We start from the raw sequence: 24,917 nt of genomic DNA on the forward strand, positions 1-24,917 counted from the left end.
GCCCAGGAGGTTGAGGCTGCAGTCAGCCATGATCATGCCACTGCACTCCAACCTGGGCAACAGAATGAGACACTGCCTCACCAAAAAAAAAAAAAAAAAAGGCCGGGTGCGGTGCCTATCACCTGTAATCCCAGCACTTCGGGAGGCTGAGGCAGCTAACATGGTGAAACCCCGTCTCTACTAAAAATACAAAAAAATTAGCTGGGCGTGATGGCTGGCGCCTGTAGTCCCAGCTACTTAGGAGGCTGAGGCAGGAGAATGACGTGAACCTGGGAGGTGGAGCTTGCAGTGAACCGAGATCGCGCCACTGCACTCCAGCCTGGGCGACAGTGCGAGACTCCATCTCAAAAAAAAAAAAAAGAAAAAGAGCTCTTTTTTACCCTTATTACAAAACAAATATATACTTAGTGATGAAAATTTAGGACATGTAAAAAAAGTGAGAATCACTCATGTTTCTATATCCTAAAGGTAACTGTTAGGAACTTCTGCTGTATATCCCTTTTAAATAATAATCATAGTAGTAAAGCTCACATTTATTGATTGCCTGCTATGAGCCAGCACCATGGCAACTCAGCATATCATTATTTTACTTAATACTCTGTCTTTTCCTTAAATATTTTACCAAAATGGGTTTTTACATTACATGTTATTTTGTAACTTGCTTTTTGTTTTGTTTTGTTGTGTTTTTGTTTTGTTTTTTCATTTTTTTTGAGATGGAGTCTCACTCTGTTGCCCAGGCTGGAGTGCTGTGGCATGATCTTGGCTCACTGCAAGCTCTGCCTCCTGGGTTCACGCCATTCTCCTGCCTCGGCCTCCCGAGTAGCTGGGACTACAGGCACCTGCCACAATGCCCGGCTAATTTTTTTTTTTTTTTTTTGTATTTTTAGTAGAGACGAGGTTTCACCGTGTTAGCCAGGACTGTCTCGATCTGCTGACCTTGTGATCCTCTTGCCTCAGCCTCCCAAAGTGCTGGGATTACAGGCGTGAGCCACCGTGCCTGGCCTATAACTTACTTTTTATTACATAATTATATGTCCATTATTCTATGCTGTCTTTCAATGTATTCTTCTGAGAGCTGCATGGTATTCTATTGATGAGTTTACTATAATTTAATTTAACAGTTTTATATTACTGGACATTCAAGTGTTTCCAGTTTTGTGATTTTGTATTTTTATGAATACATTTATAGCTAAAGTTTTGCTCCCAAAGATGGGAAGAAATTAGAATTCATTTGTTAAAGTGGAATTGCTGAGTCATAGGGTGTGGGAATTATAAAGCTTTGGGTGTGTTCTAATGCATCGCCACTTAACTGATTTATAAAGTCAATTTTTGCTCTGCGTTTCCTCTGTAAAACATACCAGTAGGTTGAATGTTTATCAAGAGTCAGTTGTAATGCCAGTTATATTATTTTTGAAATTATATGAATTAATTAAATACTATGTTAAATCAATAAAATGTGAATGTGAAAAGCAGAGAGCAATTATTTATTTGAAAACTAGGCTGGGCGCAGTGGCTTTTGCCTGTAATCCCAGCAGTTTGGGAGGCCGAGGCCGAGGCAGGCAGATCATGAGGTCGAAGTTCGAGACCAGCCTGGCCAACATAGTGAACCCTGTCTGTATTAAAAATACAAAAAAATTAGCTGGGCGTGGTGGGGCACACCTATAATCCCAGCTACTCGGGAGGCTGAGGCAGGAACATCACTTAAACCCAGGAGGCAGAGGTTGCAGTGAGCCGAGAGCATGCCACTGCACTCCAGCCTGGGCAACAGAACAAGACCCCATCTCAAAAAAAAAAAACAAAAAACAAAAGCACCACAAAAAACAAAGTTGAATGCTTTGAAAAGACGTGATAAAGATGATTAAAAAAAAATTGCTTTAATAGTATGCTGGGCAAGATAAATGCAAAATGTTCAGGAAAAGATGAAAAAGCAACACACTAGTTGAAATTTTGCTCTTAGATTGCTTTGTAAGTGTGAGTAAAGATTTGCCTTGCTTTAAAGAAACTGGAAGCTGTAAATTGTGCTTTTTGATTATATTTTATTACAAGAAAGTCAAGGTCCTTGTAATAATCAGTGGACTAATGAAAAGTTAGGGAATTTTAATGTATGTTTATGTATTTTAGTTAAAATGTAGATCTTTATGTGTCATTAAAAAAAATTGAGATAGGATCTCACTCTGTCTCCCAGTCTGTAGTACAGTGTTACAATCATAGCTCACCCTAGCCTTGAACTCTTAGGTTCAAATGATCCTCGCACCTCAGCCTCCTAAGTAGCTAGAACTACAAGGTTCATGCACCACACGTGGCTTACTTTTTTTTTAGATGGAGTCTCACTCTGTAGCCCAGCCTGAAGTGCAGTGGCATGATCTCAGTTCCCTGCAACCTCTGCCTCCTGGGCTCAAACAATTCTCCTGCCTCAGCCTCCTGAGTAGCTGGGATTATAGGTACCCAACACCACACCTAGATAAGTTTTGTATTTTTAGTAGAGGTGGGGTTTCACTATGTTGGCCAGGCTGGTCTTCAACTCCTGACCTCAAGTGATCTGCCCATCTCGGCCTCCGGAAGTGCTGGGATTACAGGTGTGAGCCACCGTGCCTGGCCTAAAAAAATTTTTTTTTTTTTTTTTTGAGACCTGTCGCCCAGGCTGGAGTGCAGTGGCCAGATCTCAGCTCACTGCAAGCTCCGCCTCCCGGGTTTATGCCATTCTCCTGCCTCAGCCTCCTGAGTAGCTGGGACTACAGGCGCCTGCCACCTCGCCTGGCTAGATTTTTGTATTTTTTAGTAGAGACGGGGTTTCACCGTGTTAGCCAGGATGGTCTCGATCTCCTGACCTCGTGATCCGCCCATCTCGGCCTCCTAAAGTGCTGGGATTACAGGCTTGAGCCACTGCACTTCAGCCTGAACAACAGAGTGAGACCTTGTCTTAAAAAAAAGAAAAAGAAAAAGAAACTACAAAAGTGAATTTGGAAAACAAAAAGTGAATCTGATATTTCTCTATTCTTTATTCTGAAAGATCTATATCTGTGTATTTTCTATAGCTATACCTCTATATAGGTATATGTGGAAATACCTGGGCTCTTGAATCCTTCTTTTGCATCTTAGAACATTATCTTTTGTGTAACTGGGTTCCTAAGAATTAGGAGAGGTATCCTGATTTTCTTTTTATTTTTTATATTTACTTTAAAATTTTTTGTAGAGATGGAGTCTCATTATATTGCCCAGGCTGGTCTCAAACTCCTGGGCTCAAGTGGTCCTCCTGCCTTGGCCTCCCAGAGTGTTGGTATTACACAGATGTGAGCCACTGCACTTGGTCTTAATTTTAAAATAAAATAGCAGAGCTGGGCATGGTGGCTCATGCCTATAATCTCAGCACTCTGGGAGGCTGAGATGGGAGAATCACTTGAGCTCAGGAGTTTGAGACTAACTTGGGCAACATGGCGAAACCCCATCTCTACAAAAGAATACAAAAATTAGTCAGGCGCAGTGGTGTGTGCCTGTAGTTCCAACTACTCGGGAGGCTGAGGCAGGAGAATCGTTTGAGCCTGGGAGACAGAGGTTGCAGTGAGCTGAGATGGGGGCATTGCACTCCAGCCTGGGTGATGGGAGTGAAACTCTGTCAAACAAACAAATAAATAAATGTAACACATGGAAACTATGGAAATGAAATGGTGATAGGGAAAACTTTTTTAGCTGAAGCATTAGACTACAGATGATTAGAGGAATATCTTTTTGTTTGAAGAAGTAAAAGGTGTTTACTTCAGCCTTGTTGGGAGGTTGATGATGATAACTCAACCTTTACATCAAACAGAAGTACTTTTTTTGGGGCAACATAGGCTTCAGGAAGTCTTGGAAGAGTGAAACAAGGGAAGTTTATAACATATTTCAAAGGAATAAGAGTATTTCATTATTTCTAACACATTGTTTTCTCTTTGAATAGATAACATGCTTGGACATTTCCAGTGGAGGAGGTCTTGGTGTGTCTTCTAGTACTGATGGGACCATGAAAATCTGGCAGGCTTCCAATGGAGAACTCAGGGTAAAGGATTTGGATATGCTTTTAGGGTCTTAAACACAAAGGGTGGTCTGAGAAGCCTTGGACTGGGACATGGAAGGAAGAATGGCCCATTCTAAAAATGTGGGACCACTCTGCATGTCAGTTGATCTCTTTTCTCCCATTTTTGTGCTTTTTGTTGTTTCTTTTCTTTTCCTTTTTTTTTTTTTGAGACAGTCTTGCTCTGTTGCCCAGGCTGGAGTGCAGTGCTGCCTCCTGGGTTCAAGCGATTCTTGTGCCTCAGCCTCCCAAGTAGCTGGGATTACAGGCATGTGCCACCGCACACATCTAATTTTTATATTTTTAGTAGAGATGGGCTTTCACCATGTTGGTCAGGCTGGTCTCCAACTCCTCACCTCAAGTGATCTGCCCGCCTTGCCCTCCCAAAGTGCTAGGATTACAGGTGTGAGCCACCACTCCTGGCCTCCCATTTGTTAATTGGAGAACCATTCTCAAGCTCAGTGATTTGACAGAACAGAGTGGGGCTGGAGCAGTTAAGGAGCCAGATCAGTGAAGGTCTAAGTGGGTGTGCCCTTGTTTTTTTTTTTGAGGTGGAGTCTCGCTCTGTCGCCCGGGCTGGAGTGCAGTGGCCGGATCTCAGCTCACTGCAAGCTCTGCCTCCCGGATTTATGCCATTCTCCTGCCTCAGCCTCCCGAGTAGCTGGGACTACAGGCGCCTGCCACCTCGCCCGGCTAGTTTTTTTTTTGTATTTTTAGTAGAGATGAGGTTTCACCGTGTTAGCCAGGATGGTCTTGATCTCCTGACCTCGTGATCCGCCCATCTCGGCCTCCCAAAGTGCTGGGATTACAGGCTTAAGCCACCACGCCCGGTCTCCCTTGTTTTTTATTGCCTTCAGTGATCCATTTCCAAGACAGAATAGGATTTTAAACAGAGATGAGTAAAAGGGTCCCCAAGCCACCTCAGCTCTTTATTCTTAGAACTAGACCTAGAGATAGCTGAGAGCGCCATGGATTTTTTTTTTTTTAACCTAGGCTCTGGGGTGTTTTTACATGGAATTCAATTCTATAACCTCTATAGCTGAATTCCAGGAAAGAGAGCCAACACTGCCTGCTAGACAAATGAGCTAAGAGATCCTTTGGATATCCTTAGTTTTGAAACCTAGCATTTGGGTTTAGCATGTAGGTATTTCATATAAGGAACCAGAGTATGGGAGATAAGAGAACATCAAGGGATGGACAAGAGAACTAGCATGGAATTTTCTTTTGTTTTTCCAGAGAGTATTGGAAGGACATGTGTTTGATGTGAATTGTTGCAGGTTTTTCCCATCAGGCCTTGTGGTCCTGAGTGGGGGAATGGATGCCCAGCTGAAGATATGGTCAGCTGAAGATGCTAGCTGCGTGGTGACCTTCAAAGGTCACAAAGGAGGTATGAAGTGTGGTTTCTCCAGAAGGCTTCTCTAATGATACCCAGAAATGAATCACTGAAAAGGTAGAAACAGAAGCTAGTTATTCACGAATACACAATCCATCCAGCTGGACATTTAGATGAGCTGCCATTTCCTTAAGGACCAGAAATTCCTTTGCCACACAATCTTTTTATTGCTATCTTGAACTGTCTTACACAGTTGGTTTGATACCTAAAGCCTTTTCCAGCTGGATGCAGTGGTGCATGCCTGTAATCCCAGCTTTATCAGTTGTTTTCTATAATTGATTAAAAAATTGAAAAAAAAATCTTATCCAGGAAATCAAATACTTATGTGCTGGGAAATAGAGTGAGAGAGAAGGAGGTGTGCCTACATTTTCTCATATTAGTCTTTTGGCTGAGAGAACAGTAAAAGCTGGGTAGCTAATGGCTGCATCATCAGACATTATAGATAGAGCTTGATACCTGCTAATTTTTGTATTTTTAGTAGAGATGGGGTTTCACCATATTGGTCAGGCTGGTCTCAAACTCTTGACCTCAGGGTGATCCACCTGCCTCGGCCTCCCAAAGTGCTGGGATTACAGACATGAGCCACTGCGCGTTGCCTTTTTTTTTTTTTTTTTTTTTTTTTAGACAGAGTTTCACTTGTTGCCCAGTCTGGAGTGCAGTGATGCCAGCTTGGCTCACTGCAACCTCCCCATCCCAGGCTCATGCGATCATTGTGCCTCAGTCTCTCAAGTAGCTGGGATCATAGGCGTGCACCACCACATACAACTAATTTTTGTGTTTTTTAGTAGAGATGGGGTTTCGCTGTGTTGGCCAGGCTGGTCTTAAACTGGCCACAAGTGATCTGCCTACCTTGGCCTCCCAAAGTGCTAGGATTACAGATAGCCACTGCACCTGGCCCAAGTTTTAAGTTTTGATATTTCTTTATTAAAAACATTTTGCCAGATTACATGCTGATGTTTTAGCAAACACATACATTAATCTAAGTACATAAATGGTTTACTTCTGTGACGTAAGAAAATGGGTACATTGAAAGGGAATAAAAACAATATTCAGAGCCTTCCTCACATTACTGAAGAACTCATCACCTCCTGAAGAACTGAGAGATTTAAGAAGTCAGAATGGCCTACAAATCTGGGGAGTCCAGGAGCCAAAGGAGTCTAGAGGAACAGTGCAAGCTTCACCTCAGATCTGGCCATCCCTTTGAAGGTGTGGGGCACAGGAAAACATCCCTTTGAAGGTGTGGGGCTAGAGTGCAGTGGTGCGATCTTGGCTCACTGCAACCTCTGCCTCCCGGGTTCAAGCAGTTCTCCTGCCTCAGCCTCCCGAGTAGCTGGGATTACAGGCATGTGCCACTACGCCTGGCTAATTTTTTTTTTGTATTTTTAGTAGAGACTGGGTTTCACCATATTGGCCAGGCTGGTCTCAAACTCCTGACCTTGTGATCCGCCCACCTCGGCCTCCCAAAGTGCTGGGATTACAGGCGTGAGTCACCACGCCCAGCCTAGAATGTTAAATCAATTTAGATTTAAGCTTTTATTTGCATACTTGTTCCATTCTTTTAGCCTTGTGAGAAAGTCCTGGGGTAGAGTAGTGCCTTCTGCAGAGTATAACAGCCCTGACTTTTTTCTTGAGAGGGGAGTTTTTAGTAGATTGAACGGGAAGATACATTTTAGTGGAAATGACATGAGGTCAGATCCAGGCTAACCTCTATCAGGTCATGAAAGCTCCTTTCCAGTTAGTTGGATAAAGTAGCCCCAAATTTGGGGTTGCCCATTCTTCCACAGCATGGCAAAAATCAAGATAGATCTCTGATAGTTTATATATATATAGATAGATCTGATAGCTTAGCAACCTATAGATTGAGTGATTGTCACTATCTCCAACCAAATGACTTCCAAGTTGCTTTGTGTGACTTAAAAAAAAAAATCTTGGTCCGGGCACAGTAGCTTATGCCTGTAATCCCAGCACTTTGGGAGGTGGGGGCGGGTGGATCATCTGAGGTCAGGAGTTCAAGACCAGCCTCGCCAACATGGTGAAACCCCGTCTCTACTAAAAATACAAAAATTAGCCCAGTGAGGTGGTTGATGCCTGTAATCCCAGCTACTCGGGGATCTGAGGTGGGAGAATCGCTTGAACTCAGGAGGCAGAGGTTGCAGTGAGCTGAGATCATGCCATTGCACTCCAGCCTGGCCAGTGAGTGAAACTCTGTCTCAAAAAATAAAAAATTCTCTTGAGTTATGAGATTTTAAAGCATTTTATTATCCAGAGCCATGAGCCATATTAAAAAAAAACAGAAATGGCCGGGTGTGGTGTTTCACCCTGTAATCCCAGCACTTTGGGAGGCCGAGGTGGGCGGATCGCCTGAGGTCAGGAGTTCGAAACCAGCCTAGCAAACATGGGAAAACCCCGTCTCTACAAAAAATACAAAAATTAGCCAGGTGTAGTGGTATGCGCCTGTAATCCCAGCTACTTGGAAAGCTGAAGCAGGAGAATCACTTGAACCTGGGAGGCAGAGGTTCACACCACTTCACTCCAGCCTGGGCAACAGAGTGAGATTCCGTCTCAAAAAAAAAAAAAAAAAGTATATATACATAAATTGGTGCCCCAATACTGTGTGTGTGTGTATGTATTTAAATATATATAACTAAAGGATTAGTGTGTTCTCTACTTAATTAACAAGCAGAGGTAAGGTTTCTGTGTGTATGCTGAATTTTTCACATGGAAGGTAGACTAAAAGTAGTTTTGTGTTTGTAATATATGAGTTCAGTAAGTAACTCTAAAATGCAGTTTAATCAGTTTGAAGTTAAATTGCCCAGGCCATTTAAGTAAGGTTGTGAAATTTGGGAATATACATTTATCATCCTAATTTTTTATCATAAGCATTTCATCTTTCATAATCAGTGAAATGTTGAGACCAAATTAAACCCCATTTTAGTTAACTAGTTGGCTTAGGTTTTTTATTCTCATAATGGTAGTGGAAATGCTTATATTTATAGAATAATTTTAAGAAACTAAGTTGCAGTTTCAGCAGTTGGGCCATTATTTTCCAAGTCTTCTTTTTTTTTTTGAGATGGAGTCTTGCTCTGTCGCCCGGTCTGGAGTGCAGTGGCTGGATCTCAGCTCACTGCAAGCTCCGCCTCCCAGGTTTACGACATTCTCCTGCCTCAGCCTCCGGAGTAGCTGGGACTACAGGCGCCCGCCACCTTGCCCGGCTAGTTTTTTGTATTTTTAGTAGAGACAGGGTTTCACCGTGTTAGCCAGATGGTCTCGATCTCCTGACCGTGATCTGCCCGTCTCGGCCTCCCAAAGTGCTGGGATTACAGGCTTGAGCCACCATGCCCGGCCCCTTATTTTCCAAGTCTTAAATACTTTCTTAGAAATTGGCTATGCTGCCTCCAAGTAATAGGAGGTGCTTCAAGGCTTACTTTTTTTTTCAAAGATCTGAGTCATAGCCATTAATTTTCCCATATACACATGTATGTATATTGCTCTCTAGCAACATTAAAATAGCTTAATATGATAGAGAAACTAAATAATTTAAATAAACTTGTTAAGAATATACATCTGGGAATATGAAATTTGCTTTATTTCTTACAAATACTTATTTCAGGAATAGTTTCATGTAATGTTATTCGTGTTTCCAGACTTTGGCTGGGATACTTTTATGTGATTCTGCTGAATCTTTTCTTGAAGGCAAATGCTTCTGTGTTCTGGTTTATATGGTGAAGACTTGTATCTATTTGGTTTGATATCTAAAGCCTTTTCCAGCTGGGTGCAGTGATGCATGTCTGTAATCCCAGCTATTTGGGAGGCTAAGGTAGACAGATCTCTTGAGGCCAGGAGTTCAGGGCTGCAGTGTGATATAATTGTGCCTGTGAATAGCAATGGCACTCTAGCCTGGGAAACATAGTGAGACCCCATCTCAACAAAACAAAACAAAAAAAACAGTAAAACTTTTTGCAGCTTCTGGTAAGTCTTAGCTGTGGCTGCTTCTCTTAGAAAGGCATTCTTGAAATTGCTACTTTCTTTCTTTTTTTTGAGACAGAATCTCACTCTGTCACCCAGGCTGGTGTGCAGTGGCATGATCTCGGCTCAGTGCAACCTCCGCCTCCTGGGTTTAAGCAATTCTTCTGCCTCAGCTTCCCGAGTAGTTGGGACTACAGGTGCACACCACCATGCCCTGCTAATTTTTGTATTTTTAGAAGAAACTGGGTTTCACCATATTGGCAAGGCTGGTCTTGAACTCCTGACCTCGTGATCCTCCCTCATTGGCCTCCCAAAGTATTGAGATTACAGGCGTGAGCCACCATGCCTAGCCAAAATTGCTACTTTCGTAGCTTCTTTCTAAAGTCATTCTTCATAGGTTCCCACTTCCCCAGGGTCCTATTTTTCTTTATTCTTGTCATGTAAGTGTTAAGAGACCCACACCAGATGTTATTATGAGTGACATTTTACTAAAGGGAGGGTGATAATTTTTCACTCTGCTTTTATAGAAAAGGAAAACTATCTAGATTGCAACTCTTTGCTGAATATTACTTGAAATTTATACACAATTAATAATATAGTCAGCTTTCTAGCCACAGCTATAGCATCTGTGCCTTGAATACATACTTTTCAGAATTGTTTTTTTCCAAAAGCATATATCACTTCCGTGGAACTCAGTAGCATTTTCACATAGCGGTTGGAACTTCCCAGTAGAGACATAAAGAGATCTTTGATTGCTTAATAAGACCTGAAAGACCTTCCTTATGATGATTCCTTAGGATTCTTAAAAGCTCTAAGATATTTTCTAATTAGATTTTTGCTGAAGGTATTATGGAGTTAAAATAGAAAGGTAGATTTTCCAAACTCAAAATACTTTACTGACCAATTGCAAAATAAGAAACAAGATGGCAGCAAACCATATGGGCTCGATAGATCTGTTTTTGAGAGGAAGACTGAAAAATCTTTTCTCTAGTAGACTTTATCTAGTGGGTATATAGCTGTGAGAATTACATTTACCTAACAACTGTTGTCAGCTGTATAAATTGAGTTTCGTTTTTTTTGTTTGTTTGTTTGTTTTTGTTTTTGAGACTCCCTCTGTTACCTAGGCTGGAGTGTAGTGGCGCCATCTCAGCTCACTTCAACCTCTGCCTCCCAGGTTCAAGTGATTCTTGTGCCTCAGCCTCCCAAGTAGCTGGAATTACAGGCACCTGCCACCACACCCAGCTAATTTTTGTATTTTAGTATAGACAGGGTTTCGCTATGTTGGTCAGGCTGGTCTTAAACTCCTGGCCTCGAGTTATCTGCCTGCCTCGGACTCCCAAAGTGCTGGGGTTACAGTCGTAAGCCACTGTACCTGGCCTGGATTTAGTTTTTATTTTAAACTGCATCTATTTGAAAAGTTACACTATAGTGATTAGGTCCCACCTGAGTTGCTTTTAATCATATTTTCCCACACAGACCCTAAATTGACTACTTTTTAAAGCTGTGGCATTTTCATAAACTCATCTTTTTCTAAACAAAGTGAAATTTCCAGTAAGAATTGAGAGACATAGTTAATCACATTGGATTGGCCCTTGTACGTTATGCTGAGTTGCTGTAGAGTTTTTATCAGGGTTTGTGTATCTGAAGTCATTTCATTTTAAGAGGAATGAAAGTATGCTAAAGACCACTAATTAGCTATGTGACCTTTGGTCAGGTACTCTTAATTTATTGGGCACCTATACTAAGCATTGTTAAATGAGTTTTAATAAAACAAATACTAGCCCTGCCTGGATCACCATAGGGTTGCACTACCTCTCTACCCTATACAACTCTGTGTTTTTACACCTGTGCCATTGTATTGTAAGTCTTTTTTTTTTCCAGATATATTCTATTTGTGTATTTTTTTCTCTTTTTTTTCCGTTGTAAGTCTTTGTCTATAATTAAGTCTATTTTTTTGTGCTGTGTATTCCTGAAGCTAGGGACCAAATCTTCAGATTATAGATAATAAAGGGCTTCAAAAACTGTAAAACTGATAGACATTTTGGACATTATAACACTCGATCTTAATTCCATCATCTTTTTTGGCAGGCAATTCCCTGTTGAGGTGTGGTATGAGGGCTGGGTAGATAAGAATGTTCAGCTTCCTACTGGGCTCCCCTGACACTACCCTGGCAAAAGTGGAGCACTGACTTATACCGCCTCACAGTGCAGACGGGGGAGGTGGAAGTTCAGCTTCCCCCTTGGTCCTGTGTCACCTTCTTGGGGAAAGTAGGACACAATTGCACCACCTGACTTGCATCACCTCATTGCCTCCTAGAGGCGTTACAAGCTTGGTTCCCTGCTGACTGACGCCTGGGAAAGGGTTATGGGTACCTCTTTGTGCCTGTCAGTGCCAGACGGGGATGGAAGCTGAGCTCACTGCTGGATCCTGATGACAGTACCCTATTTAGCCTGGTCAGCCCCACTGGGTAGGGGAATGGGAGTGCTGCTGCCTGCTTCCATGGGAGCGGGGTAGACGATCACCTCCTGTTCAGCCCCACTGAAACCATGGGGGAGGGGGAGTAACAGTTTTTCTGTTGGTGTCTACTTGTATAGGGTGGATGTTGCCAAGAAGATTTCTATTTTGTGAGCTATGTCCTTCGCAGTCTGTGCGCTGGGGGCAACAGACTTTACTGGGAGTTTTGTTTTGTTTTTTAACTCTGTTCCTGTTAGCAGTTTTGTGTTGGAGGCTTCTGCAATGTCCTGTCCAGGATATGTGGGAGGCAATAGAGAAATCCAGGAACTCATTGCTGTGTTGTTCTTTAAATCCTGAGGTCTTTAGGTGGTCCACCACCTTCTTTCCGTCATTCCGAGTCTTCCTATGCTTGCTGTGTCGACGACTTTTCAGTTGTAAACGGAAGGACCTAGGAGCAATGGGACTACTCTCTCGGCCAGAACCAGAAGTCATGTCCTTTTTTCAAATGGGGAGGCTAACCTTTTAAATCAATTATCAGTGAAAGCAGCAGCAGGATATATGTAATTATTTATATATAGTGGGGTCTTGCTCCACTGCCCAAGCTGGAGTGCAGTGAAGCAATCATGGCTTACTGTAGCCTTGAACTCCAGGGCTCAAGCAATCCTCCCACCTCAGCCTCCTGAGTAGCTGGGACTACAGGCACAAGCCTCATGCCTGAATTAAATTTTTTGTATAGACAGAGTCATGCTGTGTTGCCCAGGCTGGTCTCGACCTCCTGAGCTCAAGAGATTCTTCTGCCTCATCCTCCCAAAGTGCTGGAATTACAGATGTGTACCATTGTACCTCGCCAAGGCAGTGATTTTCAAACTGAATTCTCTTAGGTGTCTATTTTTTTTTTTTCTCCAAAGTTCTTGTTAAGGTGTCTACTTTATTTATTTATTTATTTATTTATTTATTTATTTATTTATTTGAGACGGAGTCTCCTCTGTCAAAGGCTGGAGTGCAGTGGTGTGACCTCAGCTCACTGCAACCTCTGCCTCCCAGGTTCAAGCGATTCTTCTGCCTCAGCCTCCTAATTAGCTGGGATTACAGGCCTGTGCCACCACACCTGGCTATTTTGTATTTTTAGTAGAGACGGGGTTTCATCGTATTAGCCAGGCTGGTCTTGAGCTCCTGAGCTCAGGCAATCCACCTGCCTCAGCCTCCCAAAGTGCTGGGATTACAGGCGTGAGCCACCATACTCGATCTCTTAATTTTTATTTTTAAAAAAGAGTTTTGAAGATAAAATAAATTTAAACTTGAACATGATTGCTCTAGCACACTCCACTAAAAGTTAAATCCAGAATTTGTTTTTCCATGCCTGTCTTTCACAGCTAGAATTTGATTCATTGGGGAGCTGGGACTCTATTTCTGTTTCTCTAGCACTTGAACATGGCCAGCATGTAGTAGTGTTCAGAACATGTTTGTAAAGGGATGGAGTCATTTATGCAGCTCCATCTTCTCTGCCCTTGTAGTTCCTTTACTCCATCCTCCATCTTAGAGAGTTTTTTTCTCTTGCTAGGTATCCTGGATACAGCCATCGTTGATCGGGGGAGGAATGTGGTATCTGGTTCTCGAGATGGGACAGCCCGACTTTGGGATTGTGGGCGCTCAGCCTGCTTGGGAGTCCTTGCAGATTGTGGTTCTTCCATCAATGGAGTGGCGGTGGGTGCTGCTGACAACTCCATAAACCTTGGCGCCCCTGAGCAGATGCCCAGTAAGTTGATAATGATATGTAGGATTGTTTTTTTTTTTGGGCCCCCTTCAGTGATTGCCTTAGTTTCTTTATTTCTTCCTCATCCTTTTCTGCTCTGTACCTGGTATTTCTGTTTTCACCATACAATTAATATTTATTCTGTACCTACTATGTTTCTATTGCTTTGGAATCTACAAAGGAAGTATATGTCGTAGCACTGCATTTCAGTAAGTACAGTCTAATTTAGCAGATGAGATTAATGCCTATAAAACAGGGGTGTCCAATTTTTTGGCACCCCTGGGCCACGTTTGAAGAAGACTTATCTTGGGCCACACATAAAACACACTTAACATTGATGATAGCTGACCTAAAAATAAATAAATAAATCTCATAATATCTTAAGGAAGTTTATGAATTTGTGTTGGGCCTCATTCAAAGCCTCCCTGGGCTGCAGGTTGGACAAGCTTGCTATAAAACATTTAGAGAACAGTAACATTTGGCTGAAATAATTAGTGATTCTTTTTATTTATTATATTCTTTTAGTGATAGAGTCCTGCTGTTTTACCCAGGCTGGCCTTGAACTCCTGGGCTTAAGTGATCCTCCCACCACAGCCTGCCTAATAACTGGGACTATAGGCATGTACCACCATGCCTGGCAAATTAGCGAGTCCTAATGCAAATATAATAGGTTTTCAGAGGGATGGAGTGTTCCCGGTTAGTATAGATAGGAAAGGTGTCACAAAAGAAGTTGGCTTAAGCCTTTAAAGGGTAAGTTCAAGTTGAACAGACAGGAATGGTAAGGATAGGACAATGGGAGCTAGGGCAAGGGGTAGGTGTAGGGGCAATTTGCATTACAGTTTGGACGTGAAACTGAGTGTTATATAAAAAGATACGCTTGGCTGGGCTAAAAAGTTGAATTAAGAGGGGTAGTAGTAGGAAATGGGTTGAATAGCTGTGGTGAGAGACTAATAAAAGTCCTAATAAGGCAACTTTCATTCCTATTTTCCCATAATAATAGTTGCATCTTTGTTCCATAGGACAATTTTTTTTTTTTTTGAAATGGAGTCTTGCTCTGTCGCCCAGGCTGGAGTGCAGTGGCACGATCTCGACTCACGGCAAGCTCTGGTTCCTGGGTTCACACCATTCTCCTGCCTTAGCCTCCCAAGAAGCTGGGATTACAGGCGCCTGCCTCCATGCCTGGCTAATTTTTTGTGTTTTTTAGTAGAGACGGGGTTTCACCATGTTAGCCAGCATGGGACAATTTTTTTTTTTTCTTCTACCATTGTCTTAGCCCTTCACATTTTAAAAAATAGACCTTATTTTTTAGGGCCATTTTAAGTTCACAGCAAAATTTAGCAGAAAGAACAGGGGGCTGGGCGTGGTGGCTCACGCCTGTAATCCCAGCACATTGGGAGGCCAAGGAGGGCGAATCACAAGGTCAGGATTTCGAGACCAGTCTGGCCAACATAGTGGAACCCTGTCTCTACTAAAAATACAAAAATTTAGCCGGGTGTGGTGGTGTGTGTCTGTAATCCCAGCTACTCGGGAGGCTAAGGCAGAAGAATCGTGTGAACCTGAGAAGTTGAAGTTGCAGTGAGCTGAGATTGTGCCATTGCACTCCAGCCCAGGAGACAGTGTGAGCCTCTGTCTCAAAAAAAAAAGTACAGGGAGTTCTTATATACCTTTTGCCTTAACCACCCACACATAGCCCTCCTCACTATCAACATCCCCCACCAGAGTGGTACATTTGTTGCAGCTGATGAACCTACATGACACATTATTATCATCCAAAGTTCAGAGTTTAAGACTTATTCTTGGCGTTATACATCCTATAGGGTCTGACAAATGTACAGGAACATGTATTCACCATTGTAGTATCATACATAGTAGTTTCTTAGCCCTAATAATCCTCTGTACTCTGTTCAAGCAGTTCTTCTGCCTCTCAGCCTCTCGAGTAGCTAAGACTCTAGGCATGCACCACTACACATATCTAATTTTTTTTATTTTTTATTTTTGTAGAGACAAGGTCTCACTATGTTGCCCAGGCTGGTCTTGAACTCCTGGCCTCAAGCGATCCTCCCATCTTAGCCTCCCAAAGTGCTGGGATTACAAGTATGAGCCACTGCTGCTGGCCCTAAAGTAATTTAAATGAAAATATTATTTCTCGTTTTCTGTACTTTTTCATTTCCCATTTATTCTTCAGCCCATTCTAGGATGGTTTATGCCCAAGTACTTGACTGAAATGGCTGTTGTTAAAGTCACCAGTGACTTTCTTTTTTTTTTTTTTTTTTTGAGATGGGGTCTTACTCTTGCCCAGGCTGGAGTGCAGTGGTACAATCTCTTGGCTCACTACAACCTCCACCTCCCAGGTTCAAGTGTTCAAGTGATTCTTGTGCCTCAGCCTCCCAAGTAGCTGGGATTATGGGTGCCCACCATCATGCCTGGCTAATTTGTGTATTTTTAGTAGAGATGAGGTTTCACCATGTTGGCCAGGCTGGTCTTGAACTTCTGGCCTCAAGTGATCCGCCCTCCTCAGCCTCCCAAACTGCTGGGCTTACAGGTGTGAGCTATGGGGACCAGCCACCAGTGACCTTTCTCTTGCCGAATCCATCTTATTTCTCTGTGCTTGTCTTTCTAAATTTAGTGGTATTTCACATAGTAAACCCTCTCCTCAGAGAACATTTTTTTTTTTTCATGGCTTCTGTGATACCACACAACACTGGCTTTCTTCCTGTTTCATTGACTGCTACTTCTTAAAGTTCTCCTTTTATGAAACTCCTCTCTTCTACCTTTAAATACTAGAGGGCCCCACTATTAAGTTCTGGGCCCTCAGCTGTAACTACAGTTTCTTCCTTTGTGATCTCATCTGTTCCATAGCTATCATTGTTTAAACTGATAATGATTTCCAAAGTTCATGTAAAGCATAGACCTCTCACCTGAGTTTCAGACTCCATTTCGATGTCTAATAAATAAGTTGAACTTACCTTGTCTAACAAGGAGTGTTTGATCCCTCCCCACCCCAAACTGTTTTTTTCCATCTCAGAAAATGACACCACTATCTACCCATTTGCTCAAGCCTGAAGCCTGAGATTCACTCACAGTCCACCCTCTCTTTCCTCATGTCCTGCATCAGCAAAGACTACCATCTCTAACTTCAAAGTGTTTCTAATTTTTCTATTTCTCCATCTCCCTCCCCATCTCTCCCTTCCTCCTGCCAACATCCTGGTCCAAACTATCATCACCTATTTCCTGTACTACTGCCTAGACTATTCTCCTATAAGCCATTCTTTTTACAATCATTGTGGTCATTTAAGAAAATCGTGCCGGGTGTGGTGGCTCACGCCTGTAATCCCAGCACTTTGGGAGGCCGAGGTGGGCAGATCGCAAGGTCAGGAGATTGAGACCAACCTGGCTAACACAGTGAAACCCTGTCTCTACTAAAAATACAAAAAATTAGCCAGGGGTCCCAGCTACTCGGGAGGCTGAGGCAGGAGAATGGCATGAACCTGGGAGGCGGAGGTTGCAGTGAGCCGAGATCGCGCCATTGCACTCCAGCCTGGGTGACAGAGCGAGACTCCATCTCCAAAAAAAAAAAAGAAAATCATAAATCATGTCATGCTCCTGCTTAGAACTCTCCAGTGGCCTACCTTTGTACATGTTGAAATCCTAACCCCTTACATGGCTTACGACAAGCTCTTTTACTTTCTGACCCCTGCACTTCTCTCCAGTCTCATGTCATACCATCCTCAGCCAGGCCCACTACATTTCAACTATAGGCCTTCAGTTTCGTCTTTCAGTACAGTGGACTCTCCCAGTCTCCGGACTTTGCCTTCTTTTTTTTTTTTTTAAATTGAGACAGTCTCCCTCTGTCACCCACACTGGAATGCAGTGGCACATTCTTGACTCACTGCAACCTCCACCTCCTGGGTTCAAGCAATTTTCCTGCCTCAGCCTTCCAAGTAGCTGAGATTACAGGCGTGCACCACCACACCCAGCTATTTTTTGTATTTTCGGTAGAGATGGGGTTTTGCCATGTTGGCCAAGCTGGTCTTGAACTCCTCACCTCAAGTGATCTACCCGCCTCGGGCTCCCAAAGTGCTGGGATTATAGGCGTGACCCACCGCACCTGGCCTGACTCTGCCTTCTTTTTCCCTTAGTCTGGAATATACTCCTGCAGCTCTTCACATAACTGGTTTCTGTTCACCTTTCAGATCTTACCGTTCAGTTGAAAAGTTACTTCCACAGAGGCTTTTTAAAGTTAAAGTTTAGGCTGGACGTGCTGTAAACCCAGCACTTTGGGAGGCTGAGGTGGGCGAATTGCTTGAGCCCAGGAGTTTGAGACTAGCCTGGGCAACATAGTGAGACCCCATCTCTATAAAAAATATTTTAAAAAATAAATGAAGGTTACATTTAAAGTTACCCTCCCCACTTAGCCTCCCACCACCTATTCACTTCTTATCTTATTTTCCTATTTTATTTTCTTTTAGAACTCATCACTTTCTGAAAGTATCCTACTTGTTTATTTACCTATTCACTAGAATCCTTGAGAGTAAGGACCTTATCTGTTTGTTCATCACTGTTTCCTTAGCAGTTAGAATAGTGTGTGATGTCATCACATAGAAGGTGAAGGTAAAAAAGAAAAAGAAAAAAAGAATAGTGCCTGATACATAGTAGGCCCTAAAGAAATATTTGGTGAGTGAATGATTACATTTCATTTTCTCCAGGCTGTAAGATCGTTGAGGTCAGAGACTGTATTTTCCAGCATTGTATCCCTGCTCCTAGTGTGGTGTCTTTTCACGGTACAAACAACTTAGTATTTTAAAAGTTGGTTTTATTGCCAGCCATGGTGTGCACATCTGTAGTCCCAGCTACTCAGGAGGCTGAGGCGGGAGGATTGCTCGCGCCCAGGGATTCAAGGCTATGGGGTGCTATGTTTGCGCTTGTGAATGGCCCATGCACTCCAGCCTGGACAACATACTAGACCCTGTCTCAAAAAAGAGTACACACACACTCATATTAAAAATACATTTGGATTTACTGAGGTATCTTTTACATAAGGTAAAAGTCACCCTTTTCCTTGGCTACTAGATACCATTAAAAAACATTTTTAGAATGTAAAAATAAAGTCAGTCTTTTTAATTGTATAGTTCTGTGAGTTTTGTCAAATATATCCAGTTTATAAATAATACCACAGTGAGATACAGAACATAATAAATGTTTTCTTTGTAGTAAGTGAATTGCTAACAAAATCAGTAATCAACCATCAGTATTGGTGCTGTGTGGGCACTGCCAGCTGATCAGCCTCACTGTTATTAACATAGTTCATTTGTCATGCAGGTGAACGGGAGGTTGGAACAGAGGCAAAAATGCTGCTGTTGGCCCGGGAAGATAAGAAACTTCAGTGCTTGGGACTACAGAGCAGGCAGCCGGCAAGTGGTTCCTATATGGCCTTTGAACTCTGAGGCAACCTGGGTCATTCTGTTTCTTAGAAGGCTATTTTGGAAACATTTCTACTTGCTCCCTGTGTTCACTTTTGAGAAAGCTGCCTGAGTAAGAGGCAGTACAGCATAATGATTAAGAGTGTGGGATTTGGAATAAGGGCAACATTTAAATCCCAGTTTGTTTGTTTGTTTGTTTGTTTTTTGAGACAGAATCTCACTCTGTCGCCCAGGCTGGAGTGCAGTGGCGCAATCTCGGTTCAGCTTACTGCAACCTCCGCCTCCTAGGTTCAAGTGATTCTCCTGCGTTAGCCTCGCGAGTAGCTGGGATTGCAGGCCTACCACCATGCCTGGCTAATTTTTATGTTTTCAGTAGAGACGGGGTTTCACCTTGTTGGCCAGACTAGTCTCAAACTCCTGACCCATGTGATCTACCTTCCTTGACCTCCCAAAGTGCTGGGAGTACAGGTATGAGCCACTGCACCCAGCCCTAAATCTCAGTTCTTGTGCAACACTTGCAGAGAATAAAAAAATAAAATAAATCTCAGTTCTTATGTTAATACTTAATGATTCCAGCATTGGACAAGTTACTTAACCTCTCTGAGCCTGCTTCCTCATCACTAAACTGGGCATAATAGGGTATATGATGAGGATTAAATGCTCCACTGTTTTGTGATCTTTGTTAAGTCACTTTCCTTTTCTGGGCCTTAGTGTGCTATATGTAAAATGATAAAGTTGTATAGATTTTCTCTCTTTATGAGTCCTGCTACCTCTTAGGTAATGTGAAGAAATTCTGAGTAAAGAACTCATGCGGCTGGGAACAGTGGCTCATGCCTGTAATCCCAGCTTTCTGGGAGGCCCAGAAAGGGTAGATTGCTTGAGTCCAAGAGTTCAAGACTGGCCTGGGCAAAAAACCGATCTCTATTAATAATACAAAAAATTGGCTGGGCATGGTGGCATGCACCTGTAATTCTAGCTACAGCTACTTGGGAGGCTGAGGTGGGAAGATCACCTTAGCCTGGGTGGTTGAGGCTTCAGTGAGCCAAGATTGCGCCACTGTACTCCAGTCTGGGGAACCAGAGTGAGACCCTGTCTCCAAAAAAAAAAAAAGGACTCATGTATTCAGGACTCTTGATCAATTAATGAACAGACCATTAGTTGGAGTTCCTTCCTACATCTGAATTTTTGCTGGGAAGATTATGCTGTTAACTAAATTCTCTCTTCCCAGAGATTAGATTTTTAAAATTTCCTTCTAGCTCCTATAATTGTCATCCAGACAAGTTTAATGATTTGGTTTGGCCACAGGGTTTGCTGTTTTCATTTCATCTTGTTACTTCATTGTGCTGGTGATATTTCCATTTTCAAAGCTTGTTTCAGGAACATTACCATTTTTGCTAATTTCGCCTTTGTACTTGAGTTTTCACACTGGCTTTTACTTCTAGAGGGAAATCAGGTTTTTTTGTTTGTTTATTTTGTTTTTTGCCTTTTCTTTTTAGAATGGGGAAGATATGATCAGTTTGAGCTAACAGTAAGAAGTAAATGAAAATCTAATAATTTCTTTTTCAGATTCATGGGGAGAACTGTGATTCTTTACATCGCTACTTTATTTAAGCCTGTTTATTTTCCTACAAAATACCCTCCTTCAAAAGGTTGAAGTGACATGGAGCAAAACTTACATGAGGGAATTGCAAGTGTTTCTCAAATAGAAGGTTGTCATGAAAAAGGGGAAAAGAAGGAATTTTGTTGGTGAGGATACTGTGAGATAGTGTGTTGAGTGGTAATAGTTGGAAAACTGCCACCTCAGAGTATATTACATAAACTGCTCAAGTCCTTAACCAGCCTCAGGTTCCTGAAATCCTGGGAGTATTTCCTTCTCAGTTTTTGGTGAATGTGTAATTTACCATTTGAGAATAATTAAAGGGGAAGGAAGAAAATATCTCAAAATATAGTGAAATTTTTCCTTTTTTGGTGCCTGTTTATTCTTGGAAACAAATTAATCTCTAAGCAGCATTTTTGCCTCCTACTTGTTCCCAGGTGTTCCTCTTTATTGGCTCAGATGCTTTCAACTGCTGTACTTTTCTCTCTGGTTTCTTGCTATTGGCTGGGACTCAAGATGGAAACATTTATCAGCTGGATGTGAGGAGTCCAGGGTGAGTCACTATTCATTTACATGATGCAGGTCTTCTACAGAGTGGAAATTTTTATTGGCTTTAACGTTGATTTAGCCTAGCATATAGATGACTATTGAATCAAGGGTATATTTTTCCGTTTACAAAGGTTTTCTGGTCTGAATTTTCTGATTGTTCTTATTATTCCTGGACTCATATTAAAATATATGATTCATACTATTATGATTGTCTGACTAATGATTGCTGTGAAAATTAAGCTTAAATATAAACTAGCATTTCATTTAAATTGATTGTCTAGAACTTTTAACCTTAAAGAGCTCAGTAATTTTCTCTTACATTAGACCCTGGCTACCCTAAGATTGAAAGATTGAATTATTTTTATTTATTTATTTATTTTTTGAGATGGATTCTCACTCTGTCCTCCAGGCTGGAATACAGGGGTGCTATCTCGGCTTACTGCAACCTCTGCCTCCCGGGTTCAAGCAATTCTCCTGCCTTAGCCTCCTGAGTAGCTGGGATTACAGGCGTGCGCCACCACACCCAGCTAATTTTTGTATATTTAATAGAGACAGGGTTTCACCATGTTGGTCAGGCTGGTCTCAAACTCCTGACCTCATTATCTGCCCACCTCAGCCTCCCAAAGTGCTGGGATTACAGGTATGAGCCACTGTACCCAGCCCTGAAAGATTATTTTTAGTTTAAGGAACCCAGCTCTGTTAGTTATGTAGTTTTGATCATGACCTTTCTAAACAGGCTTTTCCTTGGTCTTAAAGATACCTAAAGAGAATCACATAATCTCTCTGTTGCAGGATTTAATAATTTCTACAATTCTGTCCCTTCCTCCTTTGATTTTCTTCCTTTTTTCAACTGATATTTATTGAAAATAGCTTCTGTGGGCATCAGGCTTGGTTCAAGGCACTGAAAAACAGAAATAAAAGGTACAGACTCTGGGCTGGGTGTGGTGGCTCACTCCTGTAACCCCAGCACTTTGGAAGGTCAAGGTGAGTGGATCACCTGAGGTCAGGAATTCGAGACCAGCCTGGCCAACATGGCGAAACCCCGTTTCTACTGAAAATACAAAAATTAGTTGGGCATGGTGGCGCGTACCTATTATCCCAGCTGCTAGCATAGCTGAGGCAGGAGGATCGCTTGAACCTGGGAAGTGGAGGTTTCAGTGAGCCGAGATCGTGCCACTGAACTCCAGCCTGGGCAACAGAACGAGACTCTATCTCAAAAACAAAAATAAAAAACAAAAAACAGACTCTGCCTTTGAGACACCTGGAGTCTAATGGTAAAGATGGACAAGTAAAAGACTGTTGTACAGTGTGATTGCTTGTCTGACAGGGCTAGCCACAGAAATTTAAGGAAGCACCAAAAAGGAGAGGGAAGGAGGTAAGACTGCTTCTCCAAGGAAATGAGAAACATTGGATCTTGTTGAGTAAGAAGTTGCCAAGTAAAGAAGGAGGAAAAGAGCTGGGCTGGGTAGAATCCCATGTATACAATCCTATATACGAAGGCATGATTGTTTTCAGGAGTATATGACAGGTATGTTCCCTGCATATGAGGGCAGTGATGAGAAGTGATGCCAGCAGGAAAATAGGAGCTGCTTTGACCTTACCTGCCATTCTAAGTTTATTCCAAGAGCAGAGAAGAAATTACAGTAGATGGTGATTAGCTTATACCTTTTCTTCCATCATTTCAGTTACTTAATATTTTTCTTTTCTTTTTTTTTTTTTTTTTTTGCCTCCACAGAGATAGGGAATCTCTGATCACTATTATAAAATCACCCTTACATATATATTAAATTGATTCTCACTCAGCTTCCTCTTTCTTTTTAGAGTCCTGACAATTTTTAATATTTTACAACAAATCTTAATTCTTTCATTAAGTGAAAAGGTTAACATACTGCTAATATTGTTATCTTCAACCCATGTCATACCTGCCTTAAAAACCCAGGATTTGGGTGGTGACTTAGTTCATGTTTAGAGACATAGATGGTTTTAAACGAATTAACCTTAATCTGCCAGTTAAGGTTCTTGCCAGGAAAGAAACCATAGAAATGTTTAATCTTTCTCCACATTTTATCCTGTTTGCTCTTATGTGGTTAGTACTATATATTGAATATGGTCAAGTATTGCTTTTGAAGAGAGAAAGTAAAATTTCCCCTTTCTTTGTATCCTAGGGCTCCAGTTCAAGTCATCCACAGATCAGGAGCACCAGTTCTATCCCTGCTAAGTTTCAGAGATGGATTCATTGCTAGCCAAGGTGGGTCCATGGGCCAATTGAGAGAGATGCTTCTTTGTAGTTCAGTTAATTAAACATAGTTTTAAGTGTAATCTCTGACTGGGTTGGAGCATAGTCCCCCATGATTCTTTGGCATATTGTAGCTATCAATAGTGTTTATCACTCTGCGTTGTGATTGTCTGCATCCCCCTCTAGTTCAAGCTCCTTGAGGGTGGTGACTGTGCCTTATTCATTGTGTTATTCCCAGAATTTAGCTCAATGCCCACCACTCTTGTGCCCTAAGGGAGCTCACAGTAAGGCAGACAGATGTGAACATATGATTGCAGTCCAGTTTGATAAGGACTACATCAGAAGACTGCATGAGGAAATGGAGAATAGCTAATTCTAGAGGCAGGAGTGCTGTCAGCAAGGTCTTTGTGAACTAGGTGACATGTAAACCGATAAAGATTTCACCCACTGGAGATGTAAAGATGGACACTGAAAGGTGAAGCTTTTGTGTATGCAAAGTCATAGATGGGGCAAGGGGGGCAAAAGAAGGGCAGTAGCATTTCCGGAGAGCCTGCTATGTAGTAGGTACTGTGTTTGATGCTTTACATACATATTCTAGGTAAAGCGAGTACCTTGGTGTAGCCAGGACAAACTCTTTGGAATGGAGTTCAGGAATGGTGTTGGGGAAATGCCTGGAACAAAGTGTACATTAAGGGACACTGGATCCTTGTAGGAATGATGTAGGTGAGCAGGACTGGACTATACAGCCTGGAGGGACTACCTACCTACCTTGAGCATTTCAGTATATCAGTTAGGATGTTTTGGGCTGTTATTTACAGAACACTCAGCTGAACATGGTTTAAACAGTTAGGAAAGTGTACTGCTTCACTTAATAAGAAGTCCAGAGTCCATTTCAGAGTATATTAATTTAGTGATTTGAAAATAAAGTCAATCAAGGAGACTAAAGAAACTTGACAACTAAGTCAGTGGTATCCTAGATTGGATCCAGGATGTTAAGGAAAGACTGGTGAAAAAAAAAAAAAAAGTATGTGTTTAGGTAATAGCAGTGTACCAATATTGACCTCTTAGTTTTGACAAATGTAAGGTGATAACATTTGGGAAAACCTGAAACTGATTAAAGGCATATGGGAACTTTCTGTATTATCTTTAACTAACTTTTCTGTAAACCTAAAGTCACTCCAAAATATAACATTTTTATAAAACTTTTTTTTTTTTTTTTAATTTAAAAAACAAATGGGCTGGGCACAGTGGCTCATGCCTATAATCCCAGCATTTTGGGAGGCTGAGGCGGAAGGATCACTTGAGCCCAGGAGTTTGAGACCAGCCTGAGCAACATAGGAGACCCTGTCTGAACAAAAAATAAAAATTAGCCAGGCATGGTGGTTCATTTCTGTGGTCCCAGCTACTCAGGAAGCTGAGGTTAGGAGGAACACTTGAGTCTAGGAGATGGAGGCTGCAGTGAGCCATGATTGTGCCACTGCATTTCACCCTGGTTGACAA

The 24,917-nt window shown here is 42.0% G+C and overlaps 1 protein-coding gene across 8 annotated transcripts in view; it reads left to right on the forward strand.

Moving 5' to 3' along the window:
• Nucleotides 1–24,917, forward strand: part of PAAF1 (proteasomal ATPase associated factor 1) — a 49,538-nt gene that overhangs the window by 17,456 nt on the left and 7,165 nt on the right. For 7 of the 8 annotated variants that reach the window (XR_002731112.1, XM_023209451.1, XM_023209446.1 and 4 more), the window contains 6 exons: nt 3,935–4,033; nt 5,285–5,435; nt 13,424–13,618; nt 18,935–19,026; nt 21,070–21,185; nt 23,347–23,429. Coding sequence is in view for 7 of the 8 variants with exons in the window: in XM_023209446.1 (XP_023065214.1) it covers nt 3,935–4,033; nt 5,285–5,435; nt 13,424–13,618; nt 18,935–19,026; nt 21,070–21,185; nt 23,347–23,429 (736 nt within the window). In the remaining variant the exon portion in view is untranslated. The remainder of the gene's footprint in view (nt 1–3,934; nt 4,034–5,284; nt 5,436–13,423; nt 13,619–18,934; nt 19,027–21,069; nt 21,186–23,346; nt 23,430–24,917) is intronic. The other variant, XM_023209449.1, reaches the window with a different exon arrangement.

This window comes from Piliocolobus tephrosceles, chromosome 13 (assembly GCF_002776525.5).
Source record: "Piliocolobus tephrosceles isolate RC106 chromosome 13, ASM277652v3, whole genome shotgun sequence".
Lineage (NCBI taxonomy): Eukaryota > Metazoa > Chordata > Mammalia > Primates > Cercopithecidae > Piliocolobus > Piliocolobus tephrosceles.